The sequence below is a fragment of the Idiotropiscis lumnitzeri genome, chromosome 11 (assembly GCF_059441095.1).
Source record: "Idiotropiscis lumnitzeri isolate Australia: NSW breed Sydney's pygmy pipehorse chromosome 11, RoL_Ilum_1.0, whole genome shotgun sequence".
Classification (NCBI taxonomy): domain Eukaryota; kingdom Metazoa; phylum Chordata; class Actinopteri; order Syngnathiformes; family Syngnathidae; genus Idiotropiscis; species Idiotropiscis lumnitzeri.
The window spans coordinates 7,355,181-7,383,038 of NC_142401.1; the positions used below are offsets into that span (position 1 = coordinate 7,355,181).

General features: G+C 41.4%; 1 protein-coding gene across 1 annotated transcript; it reads right to left on the reverse strand.

The window, feature by feature from the left end:
• Nucleotides 1-2,859: 2,859 nt before the first annotated feature.
• Nucleotides 2,860-27,858, reverse strand: mdfi (MyoD family inhibitor). Its single transcript, XM_088309255.1, has 5 exons — nucleotides 27,772-27,858; nucleotides 26,179-26,374; nucleotides 17,280-17,405; nucleotides 7,284-7,643; nucleotides 2,860-5,712 (listed from the first exon to the last, which is right to left on the reverse strand). Exons 2-5 carry the CDS (start codon nucleotides 26,327-26,329, stop codon nucleotides 5,459-5,461), a joined length of 891 nt encoding a protein of 296 aa, XP_088165381.1. The 5' UTR covers nucleotides 26,330-26,374; nucleotides 27,772-27,858; the 3' UTR covers nucleotides 2,860-5,458.

Sequence of the window (27,858 nt, forward strand, 5' to 3'; positions counted from 1 at the left end):
CTTGTCTGCTCGCCGTGATTTAGTTCCGCTTGAACTTGTAAAAAGCTGTCGAGCATCATTGGGAAGGCCGAGTGTGTAAAAAAGTTGATAGTATTTTAGTTAACACTGTGTTGAGTGTTGAGAAAATAGTCTTAAATTACATTTGATGAGAACCAACCCCAAACCAAAATTATTATCTGAATACAAGCTTTGTTTTGCATACAAATTTGATGTGGAATACAAATGTAATGATAAACCGGAGTTTGCAACCACAATTTCCTGTTTCCTCTGGCTGACATTAAGCCATGCAAGAGGAAGAAGTGTTTCTTTGTAAGGACTGACTCATAATCTGGCACGCATTTCTCGGACTGAACTGACACCACTTTGATCTGACCTGGAATTTTGTCATGTGTCATCTTCAACTCCGCTTATCCTGTGCAGGGTTGCAGGAGAGCGCTGGAGCCGCGAGCAGCTGACATGGGGCGAATGGAGGACTACACCCTGAATTGGTCGCCAGCCAGTCGCTGGGCACACCGTCATTCAGTGGGAACCGATCCCACACTGCGTGCACACAAGTCAGGCGAGTGTTTCACTTCACCATGACTGAGACCTCAAATTGGCATCATCCAATTGATTCAACAAGGCAAAATCGGGTCTTAAACTAGATACAGATTTTTAATTGGACTGGCAAATTGGTGCTGTTGTTAAATCCAGCTTTTTTTGGCTAAGGTAAAGTATTTATTTTCTCAGCAGCACTTTGAAACAGTAATTCATGCCTTTGCCACATCTCGGTTGGACTACTGTAATGCCCTTTATTTTGGAGTTTGCCAGTGCTCCATTAAGCCTCTCCAGTTGCTCCAAAATGCTGCTGCTCACCTCTCTACTGAGGGATGCACAAATGCATTACATCTATTAAATCATATTCCATTTGTTATCCATCCATTATTATTATTATTATTATTAATTATTATTATTATTATCATTATTATTATTATTATTATATTTCATTGCATTATATGTATTTGTTCTATTCCAGTCCGTAGTTACTTTAGTATATTTTTTTCGAGTGACATTTTCTTTTTCCATTATTCATTTTTATTAATTAGATTCAAATCACAAGGCAACACTCTAAATACTGTATCAACAGACAGACTTACGGTTTCCATCCGCATCTGGTTTAGTCACCACATCAGTTAGCACACAGAGTGCGTGTGTATGTATGCTTCAAAAGTCATTTTCAAGATTTGTCTGCAAGGCAAAGAAAGAAGAGGCGAATGAATTAAGCAGGTTGCCAAATAGTTGACACGGTAATGGAGGTCCTCAAAAACACCACCAACAAAACTGTCGCGACACACAGAGGTTACATTGTTTTCATCACATACAAGTGTCACATGTGACCACGATCAGGCGCATTCAATGGCCCCGCTGTGACCCGATATTAATAATGAATCGGCAATTTCTTCTTCTTGGAGTCTTTTTCGACTCCAGTCAAGGAGTAAGAGGAGGAGGAGAAAGGGGGGGGGGGTGAGGTGTGTTTGGTGTGAGCCAAGGGCGAGTGACTTGTCATGAGAGGAGTATTAATTTATGATTTCCATCCCAGCGTCTGACCTCGTCACCTTCATTAGAATGCAGCCTTTGTAATTTCATAGTTAATATTCAATAGCCACTTGTCCCCTGTGCCCGCTTTGTGCATGTGAAATTTCTGCAAAGGATGTGTATCATTTTTGATTTCGGTGTGTATTGTGTGTGTACATGGAAAAGGAAATGAGGGCTGACGACAGCATGGCTTCCTGCAAAACATTTGCAGATGTCCAAAGATGTCCGCTGCATCTCTATTGCAATCGCGGAGCTTCTATTAACTTCATTTCTCATCGGAGTCATCGACATACAGTATGCACACTTCTCGACATGCGCACACACGCGATAGTGCACATTTGTTTTCACCAGACACAACTGCAACAGACCACAGTTAAATGAAAGAAGGATTAAGGGGAAAAAAAAAAAAGATCTGTAAAAACCAATGTCCCCTGAACTTCTCCCACACGCATTAATATCTTTGCCGGAGCACACATTCTTCCTCAAGTACTTTGGCAAGCCGTTCAAAAACAACACATTAAAGGATTCGGTTCCGCATGAGGCCAGTTGTTGCGCTGTTTCTCGTATTTCTGACATTTTTCTCCTCTTTCTGTCAGCTGCAGAGACAACTAATCTGCCAGGGGTTACGGGAAAATCTCCAGATACTAAAAGATGTTTTTGAAAACATATTATTTGAGAACTTCTTAAAAAAAGGAAAGATTTATTTAAAAAAAAAAAAGTTAAAGTATATGCATTAAGCAATATTACCGTTTGAACGTGAGGAATTGACCTTGATCTTTTTCGAGTTACCTTACAGTGACGAATGCAGACAGACGTCTTTATGGAGATGTCATAATGAGCCTTTTAGCAAAATGAGAATCCAAGAAAAGAATTTCAAATGCAGGCGAGCCTCTAAAGTCAACGATACACCATTCTAGCTTTGTGGTCTGCCTTTGATTTGTTTTGAAACAGAAAAAAAACTATTTACAAAGAGCCACATTTTCTGGAGGTCACATTGTTTATTCAGTACTAAACAAAAAAAGTTGAATGTGACTTCCAAGACAGCAATTGAAATGAACATAAAGTTGCTTTGTTGTAAACAAATTGACATTATTGTGGCCAACAGTCAAGTAACATTTCATCTGGACTGTGATAGACTCAAAACTATGAGTAGAGGGGGCGAGCTTATATATAAATCACTTAAAAAAAAAAAAAAAAAAAAAAACACGATTACAAATTCACAAAGTTACACAATTTTTGTAGTGAAGGTAAAAACAAAACAAACAAAAAAAACAACAAAAAAAAAAAAAGGGAATAATTGAACATCATTTGAACAACAGAGAATAAATGGTATGGTACATAAAATCTCATTCCAGTAATAACAACTTTAATATGTTCGTCCATAATATTTTTTTTTTCGTTGTTATCCACATCCCGATTGAGATTTCTATTTCCAGATCAACCGACCACTCTTTACCCTGCATTCATATCATGTTGAACTTTGACCAATCACAAACCGGCTTCCCTGTGGCCTTTCATGAGGAAATGACTGGCAACGGTGCTGCCACGGCGACCCAAAGTTATCATCACCTATTTGACGTCATTTATTTTTGCTAATATTTTGCCTTTAAGAGTTGTGCTCAAATCAAATTTTGATTCCAAGTTAGTGTTGATTTAAAGCAGCAATGTGTCTTAAAAAGTGTAATTGCACATTCACTCCAGTAGTTAGCAGTGGCGCGCTCCTTGCCCATTGTCGCAGCGGGTTTTAACGCTACGATGTTGGTTTGATTTGCAACAAAAATGCTATTATTTATTGTTGCGACGGAGAGAGAGAGAGGTGAAGGGGGGGTAAATTGTTTTCTTCTTGCTGGGGGGCGGGGGGAACAGAAAATAATTAAGAAGCACTAATTTGATATGAGATGAAATAAAAAGTTGATGCCACTCCTAAAGAAAACAAACAAAATGTTGTGCTGTTGCCATCAAAAATGTTACAGACTGTTTGGGTGTAAAGTAGTTTCACGGTAAGAATTCAACCCCCCAAAATGTCTGATATCAATTTTCCTTTGTTTTTTTTTTTGCTTCCAGTTAAAGTGCGTTGATATTTGGCATCTTACTCCAAACATGACATTGGAATGCATTTGTCCTTAATATTCTCTGATCCAGTTGTCCCTTCATAAATCTTTTTTAAAATATTGCATTGTTATCCAGCGTTTTCCAGGATTATCATTTTCAACATGCTGGAAAATCGGCAACACGCTTGCTCATAGAATCCTTTCCAGTTCCACTTGTTCATTTCCAGAAAGTTGAATTTATCTTAATTTTCGTCTCTTTGTTGAGCATCCGTGAAAAACTCAGCCCCCAAAATAGGCTTTGAACTCTCCAAACTCATATAAAACAAACCCTTCTATGTACACGTTTCTAAATCAAGAAACTAGGTTCCAGTCAAAATAACCTTTGGGATTTTTAAGAAACAAAATTGCACAAAATATGCGATTGTTCGAGGAGAGATATGGATCATGTCATTGGTTTGGAGAACGTGTGCGTGAAGGTGTGAGAATTGGGGGCCCGTTATCAAAAGTGTACCATTCACACGACAGACGTGTGGATCCAACTTAGCATAATGCCATATGAGATTTCCCCCGGCGGAATTCAATTAGATGTTCGGCACTACCTGCTGTACAGCGAGCTCGGCCAAACCTGATAACACAGAAATGTGATTTTCACATTAGAGGAGAAATGCAAATATCTTAACAAAAATCTAAAAAAAAAAAAAAAGGATTAATAGAGATTTGGCATCTGCTTGGAAATGGAGGCAGTGAGCTAAGCCCTGAAGGTCCATTTGTTCACATGACGAGCGCGACAAAGAAAAGATGAAATGCTGCCGCCTTCTATTCCGGTCCTTTTAACCACTTTTCGACCGTTCGGATTGAGAAAGACTTTCGCGGACACAGCCAAAGCTGTAAAAGTAAACACGATGTGAACTCTGAAATGAGGAGAGACATTTGATTGCCAACGCTCCCTTCACATGTCAAGCGGAGAATATGACCATTCGGAACGCCATCAAGCGTTGCTCGCTGATGTCCATCGCGAACGCTCCTGATTTGATGCGCCCCATCTGCAAGCTGATGAATGACTCTCTCATGATTCTTCGCTGATTACGTCTGTTAAATGAGACACTTGACGAACAAAGGAAGTGTGTCTAGAATATTGCCACGAGCCACCATTATTCTCCGTTTTGTACATTTCTCCGCGGACAAAGACATCAATGGATCCAACATCAGCCTCTCGGGCCGCGCGTGTCACAAAGGCCACGGCATGCAATCAAACTGGAAGACGTTAACCTTGCCAAGGACAGACTCAGACAGTTCTACAGAGAGCTGAGCTTCAATTTTTCCATTACGCCGCCGCTCTTATCAACAGAAACACTAAAATCCGGTTAAATGGATCCATTTTCTCATTTGCCTTTGGAGGTCATTTTTCATGCTCGGAGAACTCCAGTCACTTACACGACACGAGGGGGCTCCATTGGAACAATTCGGCCCGCGCACGCCAGCGGACCACAGCTGAAACTCCGCAGGGCACGTCCGACGGCGTAGAGGCGGCCCAACAGCCAGCACCAAGCAGGAGGGGCTGCTGTTGGCTGGTTTGATCCATAAAAGAGGGAGGAATTCACCATTGACTGCTCTCAGGGTCTTTTGTGAGAGGCATATTGTATTATGGCAAGCCAATATCGTGAGAGCCGCAGAGTCCTGGCCAAGCCATGACAACAAAGACCGAATGAAGCACTTTGCAGCTTCGACAAGACGCTGATCGAAGTCGCTCCCGGGCTTTGCGGCGGATAAGACTGAGACAAGTGCCTCGCACCCCCCCGCCCCGCCCCCGCCCCTCCCTGGGCGTCGTGACCTCAGGAGGAGAAGCAAAGGCTGCAGCACTCCATGCAGATCTCCAGACAGTCCGCGGACTCGCAGCAGGCGTCGATGATGCCGCAGTCCATGTCGCACGGCAGGTCGCAGTCGCCGCACTCCTCCGACGCGCAGCAGCAGCAGAAACACGAGTCGTCGCCGGCGCACGAGCCGCAGGTGGCGCAGTCCAGCACGATGTTGCACAGCGTCAGGAACTCACAAAAGAGGCAGGCCAGGATGCAGTGAACGCAGCAGTCTGGGGAGAAACAAAGTTCACGCGTTAACTTCATCCGTCAATATTGAGTTCAGTCGTACCTTCGATTTTTAAGTGATACATTTGCATGTGTTTTTACAGGTTAAAGGCACTCCAATACTTAAAAATGGCAGAGAAGGTCCCCAAGTAAAATACTTCTCGTTGATAGAGATCAAAGAGAATATAAGACTGGGAGTATTGTTTGCTCTGTTTGTATGTGTTGCGGCTCCAAGTGTTTTCAATTATCGTAATATTGTTAATTTCGATTAGATTGTGTTTCTTATTATATGTTAGCATTACGCTAACGGATTTTCACTGGTCAAAATTACATGATTTGGTTGAATAGTTAAGTGTTTAAACAGGCAGCGTTCCAAATTTGACAAAACTGGCATATTTAAAAAGAGGGAGGTCTCCTCCTCGGTGGGAGAGGCCACAGCTGATTTCAATCATCTCCAATCAACGCTGCTCCTCTTATTCCCTTTAAATAAGGCACCACGACTTAAAATCAAAATTTAAAAAATCACAGCGATTCATGCATCGTCACTGCTCTTGGCCTCTAAGGCAATAGACAACGTGAACAAGTCCCTTTTCTAAATACAGAATGAGCTGGTTAAAATGGCGACTTAACTATGTCTAGGGACCTCATGTATCGATCCCCGCCCACTATTGTTTGTGACAACACACACACCCCACCCCTCCCCACCCCAATCAATTTCATCAAACTCGTTGAGGATCAGCGGTCTTCCTACTGCACTGAACTCAAAGGTGGTCTCAGTGGGCTTAACTTTCTAATATTGTTGACTGCAACGGAGAAAAGCGTCTGCTTATGGATAATGTCACTAGGCAGCAGTGTGATGTGCTGTTTATATTCCTTGTTCAGTTAATTGTCTCGCTGCTATGATGTCACACTATTTATGTAGCGGATGCTATCTCTCGTTCTCCACCTTCACGCCCTGCAATGAAACGCAAACCATATCAGGTTTCGCCAGTTGCCTCCGCACCACGGCAAACAATAATATTGGTACGTTTCCATCATCAAAGACCTCCCAAAAGTGGGAGGAAAGAAAATCAAACTGGTGCCAAACTGCAAGAATGGCAAAGAGCTGGACAGTGTGAAAGCTCAGAACAATTTGTACCGAGTGAATTGAACCAAGGCAGATGGCAAGTGAAATTTTGCGGGTTAGAACAGAAGAGCACGCGCAGATAGTCCTGGTTCAGTTTGTTCTGAGGCAATAAATGCGTTTCTCAAGACACTTTCTTTTTCAGTCAAAATTTGTTATGATATATTGTTCATCACCAGACACAAAACAATTTTTCCTGTCAATGTACCCAACATACCTTTTTAAGTTGCATAGAACCTCAAAAAGTGCTATGCTAACCAGTGTGCTTCCAAGAAAATGCAGTTACTCCTCTTTCTTGTGGCGATAATAAATGCCGTAGTCCATTACGTAAATGTTGAATACACACTGTCGGTTCTCAACTATTAAAAGTTGTCATCGCCAAAGGGGGGTGGTCCAACTCAGAATCGTGTTGCTGTATTATTACCAAGATGATGACTGGCGCGTGCATCTTACCATCCTGTGCTTCTGTGGGAATCTGGGAGCTGTTGCTCTTGGAGCTACTTTTGGAGCTGCCTTTGCTCCTCTTGCTGCTCTGGGAGGTGATGGAAGGGTTAGACTGCAACTTCTTGCTGTTCCTGGGCCCTGCCGACGAGGAGGAGGAGGTGGATGAGCCTCCTCTTGGGAGGGAGCCCAGTTTTGGATGAGGGCCCCCGTTCCTGTCGCCGCCAGACTGGAGTGCGTGTGTGTGAGGCGTGGGACAGTGAGGGGAGTGTGTGTGTGCATGATGTTTGGTTCCGTTGCGTAGTTGGCTGCTAGCTTGCGTCCGACAAGGCTGGGTGGGGTGGATGGGTGTGGATCTGGCTGCTGGTTGACCTGGAAAGAAACAAAGGAGTTACTGTTAGGTGATACTGGCTTTGTATCATATAAATACAAGATAACAACTTCTTCACTATTATTCCATAGCATCTCTCATTGGTCTAATGTGCTGCTTCCGGCAGAGATCCCTTGCTAGCGCGAGCTAGCATGCGCGAGCTAGCATGCGCGGGCTAGCATGCGCGGGCTAGCATGCGCGGGCTAGCATGCGCGGGCTAGCATGCGCGGGCTAGCATGCGCGGGCTAGCATGCGCGGGCTAGCATGCGCGGGCTAGCATGCGCGAGCTAGCATGCGCGAGCTAGCATGCGCGGCGTGTCCAGTGTAAGTCTTAAATACAGAAATAGCACCCTCAACTGGTGCTGCGCCCTTTGATACAGCGCGTCTTTTGGCTGTAAAAATACGTAAAAATACAATTTCAATGTTTGAATTGTTTGTGCACGTGCAGGCCTGTTGTGCAACTTTTGTACAGCCTGGGGCTTGGCATGTGTGCAAATGCACAGGGAGCCTCTCTAAAGCTGAGTTAAATTTTAAAGCAAGCACAAAGGCAGCAAGGAACGTTGAATTCACTAACTGACCCCTCATCTAACTCGTCTTCTCACGTTGTCTTCAGCACAAGACAAATCCTGACTCATCCGTGGAACAACTACCTGGTTTTAATGTGAATGATTTCATTTGAAAACAGGTGTTTAACATCCCAGAAATATCTTGTCCTTTAGCAGCAAAGACGGGAAGTGGATCAGCAGTTTTCTGAGAAATGCATTCGATTAAATTCGAATGATTCCAATGTTCATCCAAAGAAATGGAAGATGGGCTTTGAATATGCCTCGCTCTATGGTGCGTAATTTCATTAAACGATTCATTGAACGTGGATAATTTCAGTGTATAAAGACAAAAGACTTAAGCCTAAGCAGAACACCCGTGATGTACGATCCTTAGGACGCCACTTGACTTCATCAAGAGGTTATTCATCAATTGCTGATAGAACCGCACGGGCCCAAGATTACTTTGGCAACAATTTGTCAAACAGAACAATACATAGCTACATCCACCAAGGCCAAATTAAACTGCTCTGCTCCAAAAGGAAGTCAAATTTGAACTGCGTCAAGAAGTAACGTCAACTCCTCCGCGCTTGGGGCGACGAGGCTGGACCATCACGCGGTCGAATTCGGTGCGGACACAGAATCATCGAGTCAGCTCCATATTCAAAAGCCAAGCTCCTGTCATGCTGTAGAGAAGACTCTGTCAGTAACTTGGACCAACTCTGATGGCTCCATTAATGCCAAAAAGTACAAGTACAAGTGGCCATGAACATTTCAACAATATCAAACCACAATGTGTGCATTGGTCCGATGTGTGCTCGCAGGGCGAGAGTTTGCTGGACATGTCGGCCTCCTGTCCTGACCTCTCCCCAGTCAAAATGGTATTTTTTGTCAAGAAGAGAATAATATGCAAGCATGCTTATTTACTTCAGTCCTTAAAGTATAACAAAAAAGTAAAAATAAAAGTGTCTTCTAAATGACATCATACCACAAACAAGAGTGCCATTAACAGCCCCGCTAAATTTGAATAATTTCAAAAGAAAAAGTCAAAATGCGTAAAATTAGGCTTCAAAATCATGAATAATAATCCATTGAACGTGCGAAACTGAAAAATGTATTCTACTTCACCTCACAACTTTCTTTTTATTATCCACCCACTTGTCAGAGGGGTGCTAGCTGGCAGCTAGCTTGCAAGCTAACAGGTTTCCGGGTCTCTTCTTGGCCGCCGGATGGGCGGTGGGCTCGGCACTTGGGAATTTAAATTGGGACACCGAAATATTCATTAAGTTGTGGCATTGAGGAACGATTCATTTTAGTTGTGTCGCAAAGCTAACAAGCTAACTGCATGATTTAGAGGTCGAAATGGGCCACGTAATAATAACTGAGTTACTTAGTATTGCGTCAAATTAACGATCACGAACTACTCGTGACCTTCAAACACGTACGACGGATTAAAAGGCAAATCTCTGAATTCCTTTTAAAGAATCATCAAACACTTGTTTAACCGGCAGCATTTTCAAACCTCTCCCGAAAATAGTGTACTTTATTTGAAGTTTAATTCAGAACAGTTAACATGCATTTGATGACAAAGACATTCTTGGAAGCAAAAATAAATCCAAAATAAGTACACAGCAAGACTTCTCAAGTGGGCAATTCATGAGAAGTAAGCTTCTAAAAAAAATAGTAAACTTTAGACTCTAAACCACACTCATGAATAACGTAACTTGAAACATCAGCAAAACTCGAGAGCGCCCAATTTTGCCAAGAATAACATTTTTAGTTGTTTTCCTTTGGAATTCTGCTTTTTTTTTTCTTTATTGTAAAACAAGGACCACCCATCCATTTTCTATACCGCTTATCACCAGTAGGGTTTGCAGGTGAGCTGGAGCCGATCCCACATTCTGAAATAATCATCAGCCAATTTCAGGGCACATAATCGAAAAAGCATTCACAGCTTAGGGACAAAATCAGAGTCTTCACTTAAGATAAGAAAACTGATCTTAGGATGCGTTAGGAAGCTGGAGAACCTGGAGAAAACGGGTTGAAAGTTTGACTATGGGGAAGAAAAAAAAAATGCATTACTGCTTCAAAATGATTAAATGTTCCACTGCACATTCAAAATCCAAATGAAACATAACGTCATACAATAAAGGTGATTAATGATTTGACTTTTAGAGTAAGACATTTATACAAGACCTGGTTGTGATTGTAAACAGTGGGGGGTTAACGCTGACACACACTCTCTCTCTCTCTCTCTCTCTCTCTCTGTCTCTCTCTCTCTCTCTCTCTATGTGTAACTAAAATTTAATTTACTAATCACTGTTTTGCTTTGCCAACTTTTTCCAATTAGTTTTTTTTTTTATAACGTGGTCTGTTTAACCTCTGGCGTCTATGCTGAAGCGGCAAGGAGGTGGGAAAACACACCTTTGCTGCCAAGCCAAACACAACCCCAAAAAAGAAGAATACAAATCAAGCCTTGCTTTAATGGCAGCATTTCATAGCATCCTTTAAAAATTTGAATATTTTCTTGACCGGAAAGCATATGGTGTCTGTGCAGTAGGCGTGGTGAGGCTTGACAGGACACAGTAGAGCACACAACAACAAAAACAACAAAAATGAAATACACGCACACATGCTGAGCGTGTGGTCTTAAACTCTGGCGGAGGAAAGCGACGAGCAATAAAAGAGTCTGTTCGATAACCGCTCCCAGACAGATAACCCAACAAGGACTGCTTGAACTGGCACACGTCCGGCGTCGCACAACCAATCCACTGTTATTTAAGATTCTTTTCATTCAGCGTTTTCTAACTTTGCTCCAGATGTTTGGCAAGCGCCACAACCAGTGTGTGCACGCATGTCGCTCGAGGGAACTATAGTTTCTCCTCTAAACTATTGCAAAAGTTAACGAGGACGGCGCGCTCGTCTCTTCCGCCCCACTCACTGCCATCAACTATTTGCGTCTGTCGTGTTGAAGCATTTTGCGTAATAGAGTTTTTCACACGGCAAGCCTGCCAGGATGAAGGAGCGATGGTGCGCACGCGAAGGATTGCTGTTTCTTTCTTTAGTGCTGTGTGTGTACATCATGAATGACACTGTAATAAAAAAAAAAGTTCATTTTGTCTGAAATTGAGAACCTCAAGAAGTGAGCTGAATTTTTACGAGAGAGGCAAGGAAAGCAAAGAAGTGGGTGGGTGTTTGTACGTTGGATATTTGGAGCAGGCGGACTTGCACAGAGGTGACTCACACGCAGTGATTCAGCAGTGCTTAAAAATAACAGCGAAATCGGGCCAATGCGCGACATTGACACGACGAGTCTGAGAAACTGCAGCATGTGTCGTCCCCAATACTCAAAGACATACACATGTATTATATTATTACGCATATTATTAAGTGCAAACGCGCCAGAGTGCGCAATTAAATATGAGTCACAAACAGTAAAAGCGCGCCGTGTCCCTTCCTCACGCACTCACACGCCCTCCTCATTCACACCCACACCCTCTGCCTCCTTTCCTGACATATCTCGGCTACCCTGTACTTAGACACCTCCTTCCTAGCCCAAAGACGTGTTCATCTCTCTACTTATCCTCCGTTGGCATGAGCCACCACCAGGATGACTGGGTTTGTCTCGAATGGTTTCAACTCCACTTCTACAGTTTGGAGGGGAATATAGTGAGAGACCTGAAAAGAACAGGATTGTTTTTCATACTGGATCGGTACCATAAAAACTATAAATGATTAAATCAGCTCAAATCAATTGGTTCACAGTCTTGAATCACATCTATGAGGGGGAAAAAAATGTGAAGATTACATGCACCGTATTTCAACGACTATAAGGCGCAATTAAATGTCTGACATTTTCTCCAAAATGGACGATTCGTCTGATAATGCACCAAGTTCCAAAATGTGTAAATGTTGTGTGAGTCCGACGAAGTTGAGCTTGTCGGACTGGGAGCGGACGACTGAGGACAACAATTTGTGAATGGTGGATGCTAACGTATCTGCTTGCTCTGTTGTTCGAGCTTTGGCAAAATCCGGCATTATTTCTGAGCCGCACGGCAACGAGACTGACTGAGAGGGAACCTAAATACTTCAATATAGTACAAACAAACTCACTTTTGGTCCCACTGACTTTAAAAAAAAAAAAAGAAAAACGTATGCTAGCGTGTATGCTAGCATGCATGCTAGCATACGTTTTAAGATGGCATATGTTTCAATAATACGGTGAGCCTCCTTATGTATGTGTTAAATACAGGAATAGCATCTGTAACTTTTAATGCCGTGCGCTGTATGGTCGTGAAAATACGGTACTCTTCTTTGAAAGTATTCCAAATAATACCTGTGATCTGTACAGAAAAAAAAATCTCTATAGAAGATGATGGGATGAAATAAAATGTGGTAATTTCTTTATCAAACTTGATGAATTGTGATTTTCACAGCTTATGTAGCATCATCTGTAAGACGTCTCTGAACACGACCACCTCCCAACATTTCAGCCTCTCAGTCGCTCGCTCGCATTCTTTTAATCGTTATTTAAAAAGCATCTTCAAAGAGAATCTCACATGTTTGTGGCGACTATAAAATATGTTGTGAGTACACAAAAACGCCCTCATGCCGCATGAAAAAATAAAATAAAATAAATCACAGAATTGCCGAGGCATTAATTTTTTGTATTTTGCACACATTTTGTAAATGGCTAAGTGCATGGCAAGGATAATATTAGCTGGTGTGTAAGAGTGATGATAACTTAAAATAAATAAATAAATAAAATAAAAATAAATAAAAATGCATAAAAATAAATAAATATAAACAAAAAATAAATAAATAAATAAATAAAAAATTTTTGGGTGCTTTTTGACTTTCAAAGTGTCGATTTCAACCTAGTGACTTTTTTTTGGCCATTGACTCACTTGAGTGAATTCCACTTGACCCATGAATGGAAATATTGAATAAACATTAGAAAAATATGGTTACACTTGTTTTATTTCCAAGAGTTGAAGACGTGGAGAGAAACAACATGACATGCCGCAATATTTCACACGACATGCAATATTACCAAAACAAACACTCTTGGACCCATTTTTTTTTTCACAGCTATCTTAAGGTTGCTTTTACAAATAATAATTTTGGGGCCTAAACCAGTTGGTGGTTTATAATCAAGGCATCCATTTTCAACTTTATTTTCTAACAATTAAAATGGATGTATGTCCGGTAGTTCTTGTATTAGATCTCACTAAAGTCATCGGTTGCAGCTACTGAAGTGTCTCATGAGTGCAATTTGTCACTGTCCTGCTAAATTTCTCACCGACGACGCATCGCGCACCCCCGTGATGACAAGATGCATCAAACCAAAAAAAAAAAAAGAAAGTTGTTCAAGACATCATACTTTCAGGGACATCTGTTTGTTAATCTGTCAACACGACCAGTCTCCTTGCAAAAGCATCGCATGAGTCAGAGCGGAACCAAGATCCATTTCTTCAAGAAACTCCAACCCAGCATTTTCAAGTTGGTCTTGTGTCATAAACTCAACTGTGAAACTTTCGACGATAAATTACCAGTGCCTGCTGAGGCCGGGCCGTTAAACTGGCACATCCTGCTGTGATCCTGACGTCAAAGACAGCGGCAGGTTCGTGACATCACTGATGAGGAGTGCGTCCGTCTACCTCACACCCGCGCGTGTTCACGCACACACACGCACACGTTAACAGCTCGCGCGGCACATTGTTCTCAGACGGCTCGTCATAGGCCCAGCGCCAGACACATGCTTGTGCTGTGTCATCATAATGTCAGTGTTGAGAAACCTTCTGGTTTTGCTTCTGTTTCTTCAAATAACACACACACACACACAAACACACTAATAAGCAGATCTTACAAAGACATAACCTCAGCACATGCTTCGAGTCATTTTATGTGACTTGGGCCTGGTCCACACAAGGGTCAAATATGAAATGATTTATTATTATTTTTTTAAATCTGTGACCGTTTTGGTCGCTATGTGTGTGTAGTCTGTTCCGATTATCTCAACGCAAAGCACCACAAACACACGTTAATCAATCTCAAAACCAAACCCACAGAGGCCAAAACGTCACATGATCTCACAAATGCAAATAAAAAGAAACACTTCCAGAGTTTCCTGAGTGATTCTGAGGCGGACCAGAGGCGGGAGCATTCTACGATGACGATGTGGGCACTGCTTGGAATTTGGGAAAGCCACTTTTGTGTAAAAAAAAAACAAAAACAAAAAAAAAAACATATCGCGTAGAACACATTTAGTTTTATTTACAGCCACTTTCTTGTTCGTCAGTCTTTGATTGGCTGCATTTACTTCAGTATACGTTAGGGTTATTTTTGTTTAATTTTTGGAGATAAATATTAAACATTTACCGGCCTGACTTGATTTGGACCCAATTATCATGACAAATCCACTCTTATCACACTTCAGAGATAAGGATAATCATATAAGACAATCTAATAAAACATAAATAGATCGACAACATCTGGAAAAAAAAAAAAATTCTGAACGCGAGTACCATTCCGGTTGCGTTATCGTTGAAGCTATCGAAGAGAAGAGGTGCAAAATACAGCAAAGTGTGAAGCATGGGAAAAGATTCCAACTCAAGCCATGTTGCATAACACTCAGCGTAGCATATGGCGTCAGCAAGTTCCATAGATTTTTATAGGCCCATAAAAGCCAACGGGGGTAGGAAGAATGCGCATGACTTAAACTTAGCACCTTGGCGAGCCTGGAAATAGGGACACGCAAAGCGGACAGAACAGGTAGACGAGCAAAACCTCAGCCGGACACAGCAGACGTTCACACACCCACTCACACGCTCACCATTCACCTACTTCTACGCTTCCGAACTGAGCTGCGGCTCGCTCGCTGGCCACAAAGTAGCTATTAGCAAAGGGCAGCTTTGGATGTGCGCGTCACCCGTTACTGGATTCCAGGAAACAAAGCGCGCAAAAGTTCTCTAACACAAGCTCATATGTCAACTTACTCAACCGTCTTCCCACTCCTCATTTGCTCCTTTTCGGTCATTGTTACAAAATGGCAGGAAATGCATATATATTGCGTAAAGGGCAATCATGCGGTTGGACGAGGCAAACGTCTGAGTGAGTAAATGACACAGTAGAACTATTGTGTTAACGTTTGTCTTTTTTTCAAACTGGAGCCAGCGTAAGACAAATATACATCGATGGTGATTGCGCAATCTTTGGCTTTGATGCGGCGGGCGTAGTTGAGCTCCAGACCTAAAGTGTGAGAGACAGACTCTTTGGCTGACACGTTGGATTTGAAATATGAGGGAGGGAACGTGGGTGGTGTCGGCTGATAACGATATGAATCGAGGGAAAGTATTTTCAAGGTGTTTGGGACATGCATATGACAAAGGAGAGGTGGCGTGGCGCGAGGAGCTAGCTGGAGGAATGCAAAAAAGGAGGATTAATAATTTCAGGGATGCCGATTAGACGTGTGAATGAAGACATTAACGTTTGTGCGCTATTGGATCACATTGAGTAGGTTGAGTAGAAAAAAATGAAAATTTCATTTGATTTTAATATTAAAATTTTTTATTAATTTAATTTAAATTGTGTTTGTAAAAAAAATGAAATAAGGATAAAAAAACAAAATGAAATTAATATTGAGAAAAAACAAATTAATTGAAATTAGATGACAATGATCAACAAATTTTTACAAAAGTTCTCAATCAGATCGCATTTTTCTCTTGCGCATTTCAGTTTTCAGAATTCTAATAATAATACAAAAACAACAATATAATTTATGAATTCAGGGTTAGATTTTTTTTATAGCTATAAATTATATTGCACAAGCTTTTATAGGTCAAACTAAAAAAAAACAAAAAATAAAAATATCTCAAAAACCTGACAGGCATTTTTTAATTCAGCGTAGAAAAGACATTTAGAGACACATTAAGCCATCACTGATTCTGATTTTCGATTGGGGAGTTTTTCAAAATGCCATTGCACTACTCCAAACTAACTCCGCAATGCCTGCAGACAAGTCGTGCTCTCGATTTTTCCTCAGTTCATTTTAAAGAACATTGTCATCCCGTATCGTGAAAAAAAAACAAAAAAAAAACGCATGAATGCACACTTTGTCGTTTTTGTACATTTTAAGATATGGCAGTCGTATTTCGACTTCTTCGAATTGTTCAAAAAGTGCTGTTATGACACCGCACATTAAGCCGAGCAGACTGTAACACAATTTGATCTCACCCCAAACCACCTCTATTAGTCGGATCAAATTTTGGTTCCTTGAGCCAGACTGCTTTCTCAGACACTTTTCACAACGGCTATTTTGCGTCGGACCAAACAAGGTAGGAAGGGGATGTGATCAAAAAGTCCAGCAATGGAAAATCCAGGTAATCATGTCTGTGGTCGGTTGGATTTGTCTACAAAAGTTGTTGAGTGTTTGATATTTAATATATCTTTATTTCGTTTCTCATTGTTTTAGTCCAGACAAGTAAGGAGGAAAACCCCGAGCACGGCTCAAACAGATCCTTTGTTTTTTTTTTAGCTAAAACACATGGTGCATTAAAAATAACAAGTAAAGCAGCACACAAAGGCACTGCGAAAAAAAAAAAGAGTGTTTTCGAGGCTGCTCAAAGAGAACGTGACGCCAGACCGTGCGGCTTTCAACTGATAAAATCGAATATTTCCTTTGGAATTTTATTGATTTGAACTGATAACATAATGTCCCGTGATCCGTGAACAATTAAATGAGCCTTCCAAATGGAAGCAAATTTCCCAGTAGCGGCCACACTCGTCCGTTATCGTCAAGGGAACGACAACACTCATTTTGCCATCACGAACCGAGGCGGAAGACAGAAGAGGAAAGAGGAAAAACGTGTTTCATTTCAAGTGCGGCGATTTGGACGCCGGCCCCCGCTTGTGTTCAATAATCAAGAACGTAATCTACTTGGCGGACAATCAGGATATTTTTGTGGGCCTATTTTGTTAAAGGTCAGGACAATGTGACTCATCCGACCTGGTGATATGTAATGGAAACTCAATTCTCACCAGCCTCTCTCCGTTTGTGCGTTTGCGCGTGTGCGTGAGAGTGTGCTATTTACTCACATGTGATACTCGTGCTGGCTGTTGTAAGCTCCGGGTGCGAGAGGCTGCTTTTACGTTTGCCTCCGTCGTCACCTTGGATGACGTCTGACCTCAATATGAGGGGCTCAGTGTAGGTGTTGGCCACATCTGGAAAAACAAGCGCACAAGCACTTTAGATAACAATAAAACACACATTTGTATCCGAGCTTTATTTTGAAATCGATTCCCCGCCGTACAACTTCCTGTATGAATAGTGGCTTTCCTTGGCCATATTTTGATGTGATGAACAAGCACGAGCACGAGCTCTGTCAGTGAAAACGTGTCAACTCTTGTTGTTCTACGCATCCACGCGCACTTCAATAATTTCAAAAGCAGTCCTGCGGACTTCAACAAAGCAGAAGATTTTGTCTGTGTCGGTGTGTTTTCGGCACTCAACCTGCATCTGGAAGTCGTTTACGTCAACCCCCTGGGACTGTTCAGGGGTCTATGTGCACACTTGCGTAACCTGAAATCTTGTGGCTCTAAGCGCGTGAGAGTACGGGTGTGTGTGTGTGTGTGTGTGTGTGTTAATAACATATAGGAGAAGAACACATAATATACATTTAATATTAAAAATATACAAACACAGCATGTGTGGGTGTTTTATGTGTACGTTGGCACCACATGCTGCTCTAATGAAGCTGTTATGATGTTCTCACACACACACACGCACACACACACATATATGTGCATGCACATGCAACACAGAGGCCTTCAAAGCAGGGCAAGCTTGGGCCCCCGAGAGGTGCAGACTCATTCCGAGGCAAATGGGTGCCAGCTGGGTTTGATAAACACACGCATATATGCACACACGCAACACACACACACACACCCACACAAGCCAAACCACGTCCTGCGCATGGACTCAACACTTCCCGGCGGTGTTTATTTATTTTAGCAACTCTCGCTCACTTCTCTATCTGTTCCCCCCCCCCGTCTCTGTCCCCGGCTTCTCACCCCCAAATTCACATTCCCTCCACACTCACTTCAAATATATTCCCTTCTAAATAAAATCACACTTCTGTCAAGTCTGTGCAAAGGCGTCTCAGTTTGAGCTGCAAAACTTAAGTACTTTGCTCAGACTAATACAGACTACAGAGGTGATGCAAAATGACATGGGAGGTTCCTTTTGCAGACAAGTAAACCCTTGATCCCGCAGAAATAGGAACTCATTTCACTTCATTTACGCGACATGGCGCGAGTGACACACTTCCAATATGTTGGCTCCAAAGTGGCACAACTCAGATGTGGGTCAGAGGCGGGAAAAATTATATATTATATATTATATATTTTTTGATCAGGATAGGCCTCCTCCAAATGTGGGTTAAACAAATAATAAAATAAAATAAATAAATAAATTAAAAAAAACAAACAAACAAACAAACAAAAAAAAAAATATATATATATATATAAAATTAAATATTAAATATTAAGAGTTTTCCATAGCTTTAAAATATGCGAAGCTAGACGGCTCTTGGTAGTGTCAATTCAATTTCTCACAAACACGCATTGGATCGGAGCGTAATAGAATCACTACAGAACTTGTTTTGTCAGCTGTTAAAAGAGGGAATTGAAAGAATGCAATTTCTTTTATATTGTCCACAGAGTAGCAGCATAACTACTGTTCCCATGAAAATGTCCCTTAGCGATTAAATGTCATTTTAATAAGGGGCCCATTGTGTTATTTCATTTCCAAGTTCAGGGTGCTAGGGTGTTTCTTTGACTTGCTGTTGTGTCATAACCAAGCCTGTTGAATGGCCTGCCTGCCGTCATTTGGAGAGAAGAAAGGGATGTTTGAGTCCAATTCCTGGAAAAATGACTAGCCAGCTTATTAAACACAATATTGTTTTGAAGTTTGAAATTGAACAAAAACACAATTTGATAGACTGTATTTATCTTTATGCATCCTATTGTGATCCATCCATCCATTATCTAAGCTGCTTTTCCTCACAAGGTTCGCAGAAGTGATGGAGCCTTCGGGCAGCAACATAAAAATTGGACCTCATTCCTTCAAGGGTGGGTGGGGGGGGTGCGGTGGGGTGTTGATACGGCCCATGAGCCGCTAGTTGTCCATGTATGACCTCTTGTAGCTAAAAATCAATATTAACTGAAGCAGTCTTACTTAAAAGTGTGCCAATAAAGGGCAAACAATTGATAGTATCCAACTTAACAGTCACCTGCGTCAGAAATATACATTTAACAATTTTTTACAATTTCTACTTGGATTCTGCATTAGTAGAGAACTGCATTGCATCAAAAAAGGTGTTTCTAATATTTTGGTACACTGAGCATGAGCAGTGCTGCACCTACATTATTATCATACTTTAAAAGGAATCTCTTGCCATTTTTTGAGAACACTGCTGCCTTGCCTCCCGCTTCCCTGCGCTCGGTCCCTCAACCCTGCCAAACCGTGACATCAGCTCGAAGAATGTTGTGCAAGTGCATTTAATGACAGTGAGTCCATCCACCTGCTATCTAAATATTAAAATAACATCTGCACATTATATCATGCGTGTCAATCATGTGGTCATCTGATTCAACCATGAGCATGCGCAGCCAACTGGCTCATTTCGACTCCTCGTGCCAAAAGGGAGTATTATGGGTTAAAAGTGCGCAAGTCTTATTTTCGAGTTCCTGAAAATGAAACGCATGCCCACCAAAGCCCTGAGTGCCATCCAAGCAGGCCCTCAACCAATTGTTCATTGGCATCAGCATCAAACCACCAAACCGCCCGACCTCAGAGCCGTTAGTGAGATCTGAGAATGATGAGCCGCTAATTCAAATCAGACTGGAGCAATCAAGAAGGTCTGAAGAGACTCACCAGTGGACTTACGTGTGTTTTTGGGGAGTATGCGCGTTTGTTTGCACACAAATTGTACGTGCGTGTGTGTCCGTGGAGGGCGATACACAGGATGTTTACTCTTGTTGTAAACACCGCTATTAAAGCAAAAGCATATGGATAACACACACGCATACACACACACCGAGCTGATGTGACAATTTCTAAAGCATCAGCAGGATAGCACAACTGCCTTTTTCTTTCACTGGGATCTCTGCTGCCTTTCTGACCCACTCAACCTTGTGTCGACCAATTTGGATGCAAAAACACGGAATGCCACTCTGTTTGCATGCTTTTTCCCCGCCGTACTAAAATAAAGTGTAATTGCACATCCACTCCAGTAGTTGGCAGTGGCGCTCCCATTGCTTATTGTGCGCAGCGAGTATTAACTTCACGGCGTAGGTTTGTTTTTTTGCAACGAAAATGCGATTATTTATAGTTGCGGCAGAGAGTGGGTGGTGGTGGGGGGGCGCGAATTGTTTTCTTCTTGTTCGGGGGGGGGGCGAAACTGAAAATAATGGAGAAGCACTGCTCTAAACACAAATGTTACTGCCCTTGAATAAAGTCCTCAACTTATATTTAATATACTGTGGTTGTAGTTTGCGCAATCCCAATTAATGCTCATTAACTCATTCACAACCAGCCAAGTAAAAAAAAAAAAAAAAAGGTTCTTTGACGTCTTCAGCCGTCAATGATTATAAATGAGTTCATCACAGCCAATCAGGTCAATTGATTATATCGCACTTGCCCTCATTAAAAGTTATGCAAAAACAACAGCTGGGGTTATTTTGTAATAGCCATATCGTGGATTTCCTCAAATAAAATCCTACACTATTTTCAACGCTGCGTCACAATTAATCGTAACAAAGCGCACAACCTGCTGAGCAGACGTGACATCCGTTATGTTACCGTTTAGTGTTGGAAGTGTACGAGCTGCTGCTTGTAGAATACCAAAACAACAATCGGGCCATAATGCTCAATACCAGGAGGCCATTTTAAACTCACCAAAACAAATTGATAAAATAGAAAATACAATCTAATATAATTTTCCTCAAAAAAAAAAAAAAAAAAAAAAGGTCACATAAATTGAGCTTGTTATTGAAAATTTGACCATCCTGGCTTTAACTCATTCGCTGCCATTGACGGATATAGAAGCCAAAAAGTACATTCATTTTTATCTGGGCAGTGAATGACTTAATGATCTTACGAAGACTCAATCGAGTGCGCACTTTAATAGCATGAAAAATAGTCAAGAGTCGAGAATACTGCAAAGAGGTGGAGCGCATCACAGCACACTAATGTTTTGTAGCACAGAGCGAGTGAGGACTGTGCTGTCGTATCGGCCTGGCCAGCGGGAACAACTGGAACTGATTGAAACCACACACGAGCACTGAGGGTTTTGACCAGAAACAGCAAAACACGAGGGAACACAAAACTCTGGTTGGGATGGTTTTATCTGAATCCAACACCAAAGAAAAAACAAATCCATGCATGGGGGACACACACAACAAAAAAAAAATAGGGGAACTAATTGTTTAGCTGCAGTCTGGCTGACACACACGCACGTGCACAAATAACTGGAATAAATCCAAAAGGAGGGATTATGTCTTGAACGAATGACGGTGGTAGTAGCTCATTAAAAACGAAAACTGTCGACTCTTTCACATTAATTGTGTTGTAGTGTCTCAGAGATTTGGCGGCTTGCTACAGCTTAATAATTGTCGCACTTGATTGCACTTATTACATTTTGTTAGGTTTTTTTTTTTTGCTCATTTCCACAAGTACTGCTGAAGACATGGCATCGAGATAAAAAAATAAATAAAAAACCAAACAGTTTCATTCTATTTGGTATTTGACCACATATTGCGTCAAAAGACGTCCATGTCATTAATTCTTCAATGGTGAGTACGTTTAGTTTAGTTTTGTCAGTATGGTGTGTTCATTAACGTTAGAGGTAAGCTAATTGGCAAAGCACTGATCAAGTTAGTTTCACACAAGTTGCTGTTGAGGTACTTCACGCGAACGCAATCAAGTGTTTCACCTCGAAATAGGACTGCTTTGATTATGAAAAAAATATTCATCGCGATTATTTGGGAAAATAAAATGATTGAGATGATCCTACTGGTGCAAAATGAGAAACTGTTTCAACTTCAATGCAATTCTTTGAAACACGATAATTATGTCATTTCTTTGTGGCCCAAACAAAATTTACAAAATAAGTTATTTTAAATAAAAAAAAATGTATAAATAAAAGTTTAGGTTGCTTGCAATTGGAGTTAATTTGTTATTCACATAAATTGCCATAGACCTGTTTTAATATTTAAATAAATTATTTCAATAGCTCTCAAGTGCACATTTTGAACGTTGACGTATGCTCACGTTCGTATTAAACATTGTGAAATGAATACTATTCTAACAACGTTGACAAAGTGCAACTTGTAAAAAAAAATTAATAAATAAATAAGAAATTAATATATAGAAGACTGCTGGTAAGAATGCAACATGTGCAGAATGGCTTGCAGGGTGCAGAGGCTGTCTTTGAGCTTTGAGAGGGGGCGTGGCAGAGGAACTCGTATGCGCATGCCTCATAACATCTTAAAATTGGTATTAATCAGTTTTTTGTTTTTTTTTTACAATTATGTCCATTTTGTAATAAAAATGCTTTGGGGAGAATCGACCGCTTGGGGATCTCAAGGACAACTACACCATCTGTCATCTGTAAATGTGTTTGCGTGCTTGCGAGCAGCAACAGCAACACTTTCTCAAACGTTTGCGAGGTGCTGAAGAGGTGGCGAGGGGAAAACGCTCCCACAGTTCTGTAACTTCAAATTTGCTGTAAAAATGCCCCAAATTGCACCTAGGTTATTTTAATCTCGGCGGGGAAACTAAATTAGACATTGGCCTCAATGAAGCTCTGTGACTAAAACGAGACAAGCGGGCACATGGTCGCGACCCAACACAGCATAGGCGAGACAAACTAGTTGCGTGTGGATCAAACAAAATATTTAGACTGCAGCTTGTTTTGAAGAACAAATACATGTATTCAGAAATAAAAGAATAAATCAAATTCTAATGTACGACGGTGTGATTTAAGTCAGCAAACCAAAAACTGTTTCCAAATTGGTACTTGTTTACACAGCACTGGGTCGAGCTGAAAAGTGGCCGGCGTTGAAATCCCCGGGAAGTTAATTATTGTCACAATTACGTTCTTATTCTGTCTAACAATATGGATCAACATGTGGAGTTTGATTGCTGCCAGCTGGTTCGGTAGTTTGTTTATACTTTGTAAAAGGTTTGCATACCAAAACATTTTGAGGTCGTCATATTCATGTCCGTTCCTGGAGCCCAGAGTTCAAAAGTAAACACGGTGAAGCTGCATTTAGCCGTTATGCTGCACACAAATGGGATAAACGGCCAACAGAAGTCACGTCAGCCTCGAGTGTAAATGTTTTTAAAATCCAAGTTGGAATTTTTGCTTGTTCTTTTTTCAAACCTTCAAACAACTTTAAATGAACTCAGGTTTAAAAAAATGGAATCCATCGTCAGATTAGACATCATACTGGTGTCCAGTCAGGTACAAAAAGTTTTGCAAACTGTGAAAATTGAGTGCGTCCAGCTATGTAATGTGAACCAATAGTCTTCAAACAAGTTCAGTGGTACCGACTCCTGACGCAGCTGGACTTCCCTTATGTTGAAAATATAACGGTCATGTTCTACTTATACAAATCAAGTCATCAGGAAGCTCAGATACAGACGTTAATACAAATCAAGATAACACGTCACGAGAGAGAGAAGTGGGTCAAAAACACTGAAAAGCAGGCCAAAAAGGAAAAAAAAGATGCCAGTGGTTAAAAAAAAAAAAAAAGAATTGCGGGTTAGCATATGGAGCCGAGGGTTTTCCTACATAAACAGATAGCCTCATTGCATCTTCATGTCTGAGTGAGAGCAACATTCCCAAGAGTGAGGAGCACACATCTGTCAAAACACAGCACCATTCCGTGGCCTCCGAGCTGCTGAGGGGAGCTTGACTTACTTCGAGCAGGAAAAGCTCAAACCACAATCGGGACGACCAGATCGCTAAAAGATATCTCTTGATTCAAATTTCCCCAAAAGAATTTGATTCAATACACAAGGAGCCGATTCGAATCGATTCACTTTGATTGATTTTCGATTCAATCAAAGATTTCACGCAGTTCCAATTTTCCTTTCGTATGAAAGGCATTCTTAGAAGAACCAATGCTGCAAATAGAACAAAATGCTTGCTGTAACCAGGTGCATTAGTAAAAATATGAATATTTACGTGAAGAATTGAATATAAAGTTATTATTGCAATCACATTTGCGTTTCTAAAAAAAAACAAAATGCTGACAGCATTGCTCAGACAACATAGAGCATAATTGGTCTCATTATATTTGTGTTTTGAAAGCATCTTTGAGCATGACATCAGACACCGTGGGCGAACAAGTCTCGCGCCACTTAGGAAGTCAAAGAGACGCACTGTCATGTGTCAAGGGCGCTGTTCTCGCAAACAGCAAGAAAAAACACTTTTAATGCGTGTGTGCCGGCTAGGCAAATATCTGCTGTGCTGTCAGATGTGTTTTTCACGGCAGTTGTGCCCCCAAAAGTCCAGATGGAGGGAGGGGGGGGGGCTGAGCACTGAAAGCAGCGCCTTGTTGCCCTCTGCGGTCGCCTGACCAATCCTCTCCTCCCCGCCCTGGCTCACCTACATACCCTCAACACACACACACACACACACACACACACACACACACACACACGCATTCGCACAACCAGCCAGGCAGACTGGCGGCCCAACTTCAATAGAAGAAGCCCAGTTATGCTTTGCGATGATGAATTCCTGAGTTTGCACAGGTAAAATCATCTTAATTCCAAGAACATGTTGAGGCAACCCCCGTTTTTTTTTTTAATAAACTTAAAAGGCTTTCGTGAGGTATTTTCATTAGAAATGACAATCTTCTTAATCCCACAATATGAACCTAGGATGTACCAGAAAGTATCCAGGACAAGACAAGCGAATATAATCAAGTAACCATAACAAATGCCAATGTTTGACCAAAACAGCTCTCAATAAAGAGTTTTGTTGCACGTTGCCATGGCAACATGACATGTAAATCTTCGCACACTTCCCTCATGGATCCGACGTTGATTCTAAAAACAGTTGGGTCAGAAATGGATCGACCCAGCTTTCTGGGTTATTTATTTGACCACAAAACAACTTCATTTGGCTCATTTTCAACCCAAGTGAGTGTTAGACTTGCTGCTGCTCAACTTTCCCGCGCTGCCAAAACCAAGCGCATGGCCACAACATCAGCCAACGCTAAAAACAACTGTGGCAAAAATCTCAATAGTGATTTGTTGGCTGAATACGGACCCTGTTGTGCACAACATCAGACAAATTCAGTTCTTGGAACAAAGCTCGCCTTTATCTTGTCACATGTCAGATTAAATGCTAATTTGCTTCTTTTGATGGACGACATTGCTTACTGACAGCTTTGGGGAGACAAACCCCCCAAAAAAGTGGAATTCCTAATCATGTCACGGGATAAGGTTAAGATTTGCAGTCTGTCACAGCTGATGATGTTTCCCCACCCATCCATTTTGTGTTGCTTTTCCCCTCACTAGGATTGCGAGTCAGCCAAGCCAGCTGACTGCGGGTGAACGGAACCATCGGCAATCACTCTCACATTCTCACTTATTGACAATTTCGACTCTTCAATTAGGCATGCACGCAACATGCACACCCCACACAAGAAGTCCAAGATCTGAGATGTGAACTTGAAATCTCAGAACTGTGAGGCAGATGTGCTAACCTCTCGATGCCTAATGATGTTTACATTCGAGAAAAATCTGCTTACACTCAAACTGAAAGATTGTTTTTCTTCGAAAAAGCCCTCTGTTGCTACTTTGTGTCTCCTTTGTGCAAGCAACAAATGTTTCATGCAGCTTTCTCAGACCATTTCTGTAATATTCCATTTACAATTACACCAATAACATGTCAATGGATAGAGCCTTTTTTCTTACCTCGACTTGTTGCTGGGATCAAGGTGCTATTTTCAATCTCTACGGTCACATTTACATGTAAACTGTGAAAGTGGGCTGGTGGACAGGGGTCCCCATCATCGGGTGGCTCTGGGGTGATGGCTGGAGCACTCCTCTCCTCATCCATGGGCATAGGCCTGGCTCTTTTCCAAGGAGGTGGAGAGGCCCAGGAGCTAGCCTGAGGGGGAAGTGAGAGTCAAACATATTGTGGGGAAAATGATCACGATAAGAAAAACACAAGTAATTGCTTATTGTGTTAAGTGGTTCATGGTGGGAGGGTGAGTCTTATTCAGCGGCGTGATTACGATGTTCCTGAAGTAGTAAAAGATGCAGCAGACAGGTTATGTTTTCCTTCAAAAGTGGAAATGCCTCATCACATTTGGTATTTTTTTTCTAAAATTAAATGCTTCAGGGTTGTTGTTCTTATTGGAAATTGAATATATATATATATATATATATATATTGCATATAAGTTAAATAGTAAAACTGAAAAACTGTTTTAACAGTTAAATGCAATTGTAATTAAAAGTTAAATACAACTGAACTGTATAGGCAGTGGTTATCTTGCATACCACCTGGGGGAGACTTGTGCTACTTATATGTCCCTCAAAAGTCCATCCACAAAACTTCCAGTCAAACTCATGCTATTTCAAAATTCAAACAAATCGGAGAAGACCGCCAACTCTGAACAGATTGTCCAGGCTCAATCAAATGAAGAATAAAATGGGTATGTTTATTAAAATTAAAAAAAAAATAGCACAAATGTATCGAACACTTTGGAGAAAGGCAGATTAATCGCAACCGATGACAAACAGGTCTTGAGTCAGTCGGACATTCCACCATGAGGTGTTTTGACAATGATAGGGAAAGAACGCTGGGTCAGCACATTTGAGTCATCAAAAGACTCATTCATCATGTTATTCTTTGTAATTGAATATGTCATCCTCAGTAAGTGCAAACAAGTAGGTCAAATATTCACTGGATATATTTAAAGTGTTACAGAATGTCAAGTTTGATCAAGTGACTCCAGCCTGATCGGACGAAACAAATATGACCTTTAAATGCAGTTTCTTCTGCTTCATATGAAATATGAACGGTAATAAAAAATTTAAAAAGAAAAACGATCTGATAGATCTGAAAATTAACGTTCGAGTTCAATCACGTGCCATTGTGTTTGGCGCGCGCGTGCCACTCAGCTGGCCAGCTGTTTGCGCGCTCCCGCTGTTTCACTACCTTGACGACTTTTTTTTGCCTCAAAATAAGCCGAACAAACCAACTTGAAACGTTCGCATTCGGCGTATGCACACACAAGCTCACCATAAAGTTCACTTGGAAATGTGAAAAAGTTTCGAGAAGTTTCGTTTCCCAAAGAGATCCAACTGAGTCGCTTCGAAACTTTTAGCGTGTTATCACGATAGTTGCGAGGTAAACACTGTGTTGGTTTTGCTTTAATTACACGCGTCTGCTTCCCCTAACGAGTCCTTGCATGCTGAGGAGTTGAGTCGGAAGAAGTTTGAATAAAAAAATTAAGTTTTGCACCACACAACAACAACAAAGACGACGACGTGAACTCACCTTGCGTGTGGACGGCTCGCGGAATATCCGAGCTCTTGCCTAATTCATTCTCTGACCTCTCCAGGTGGACTTCTCACACCGTCCAAG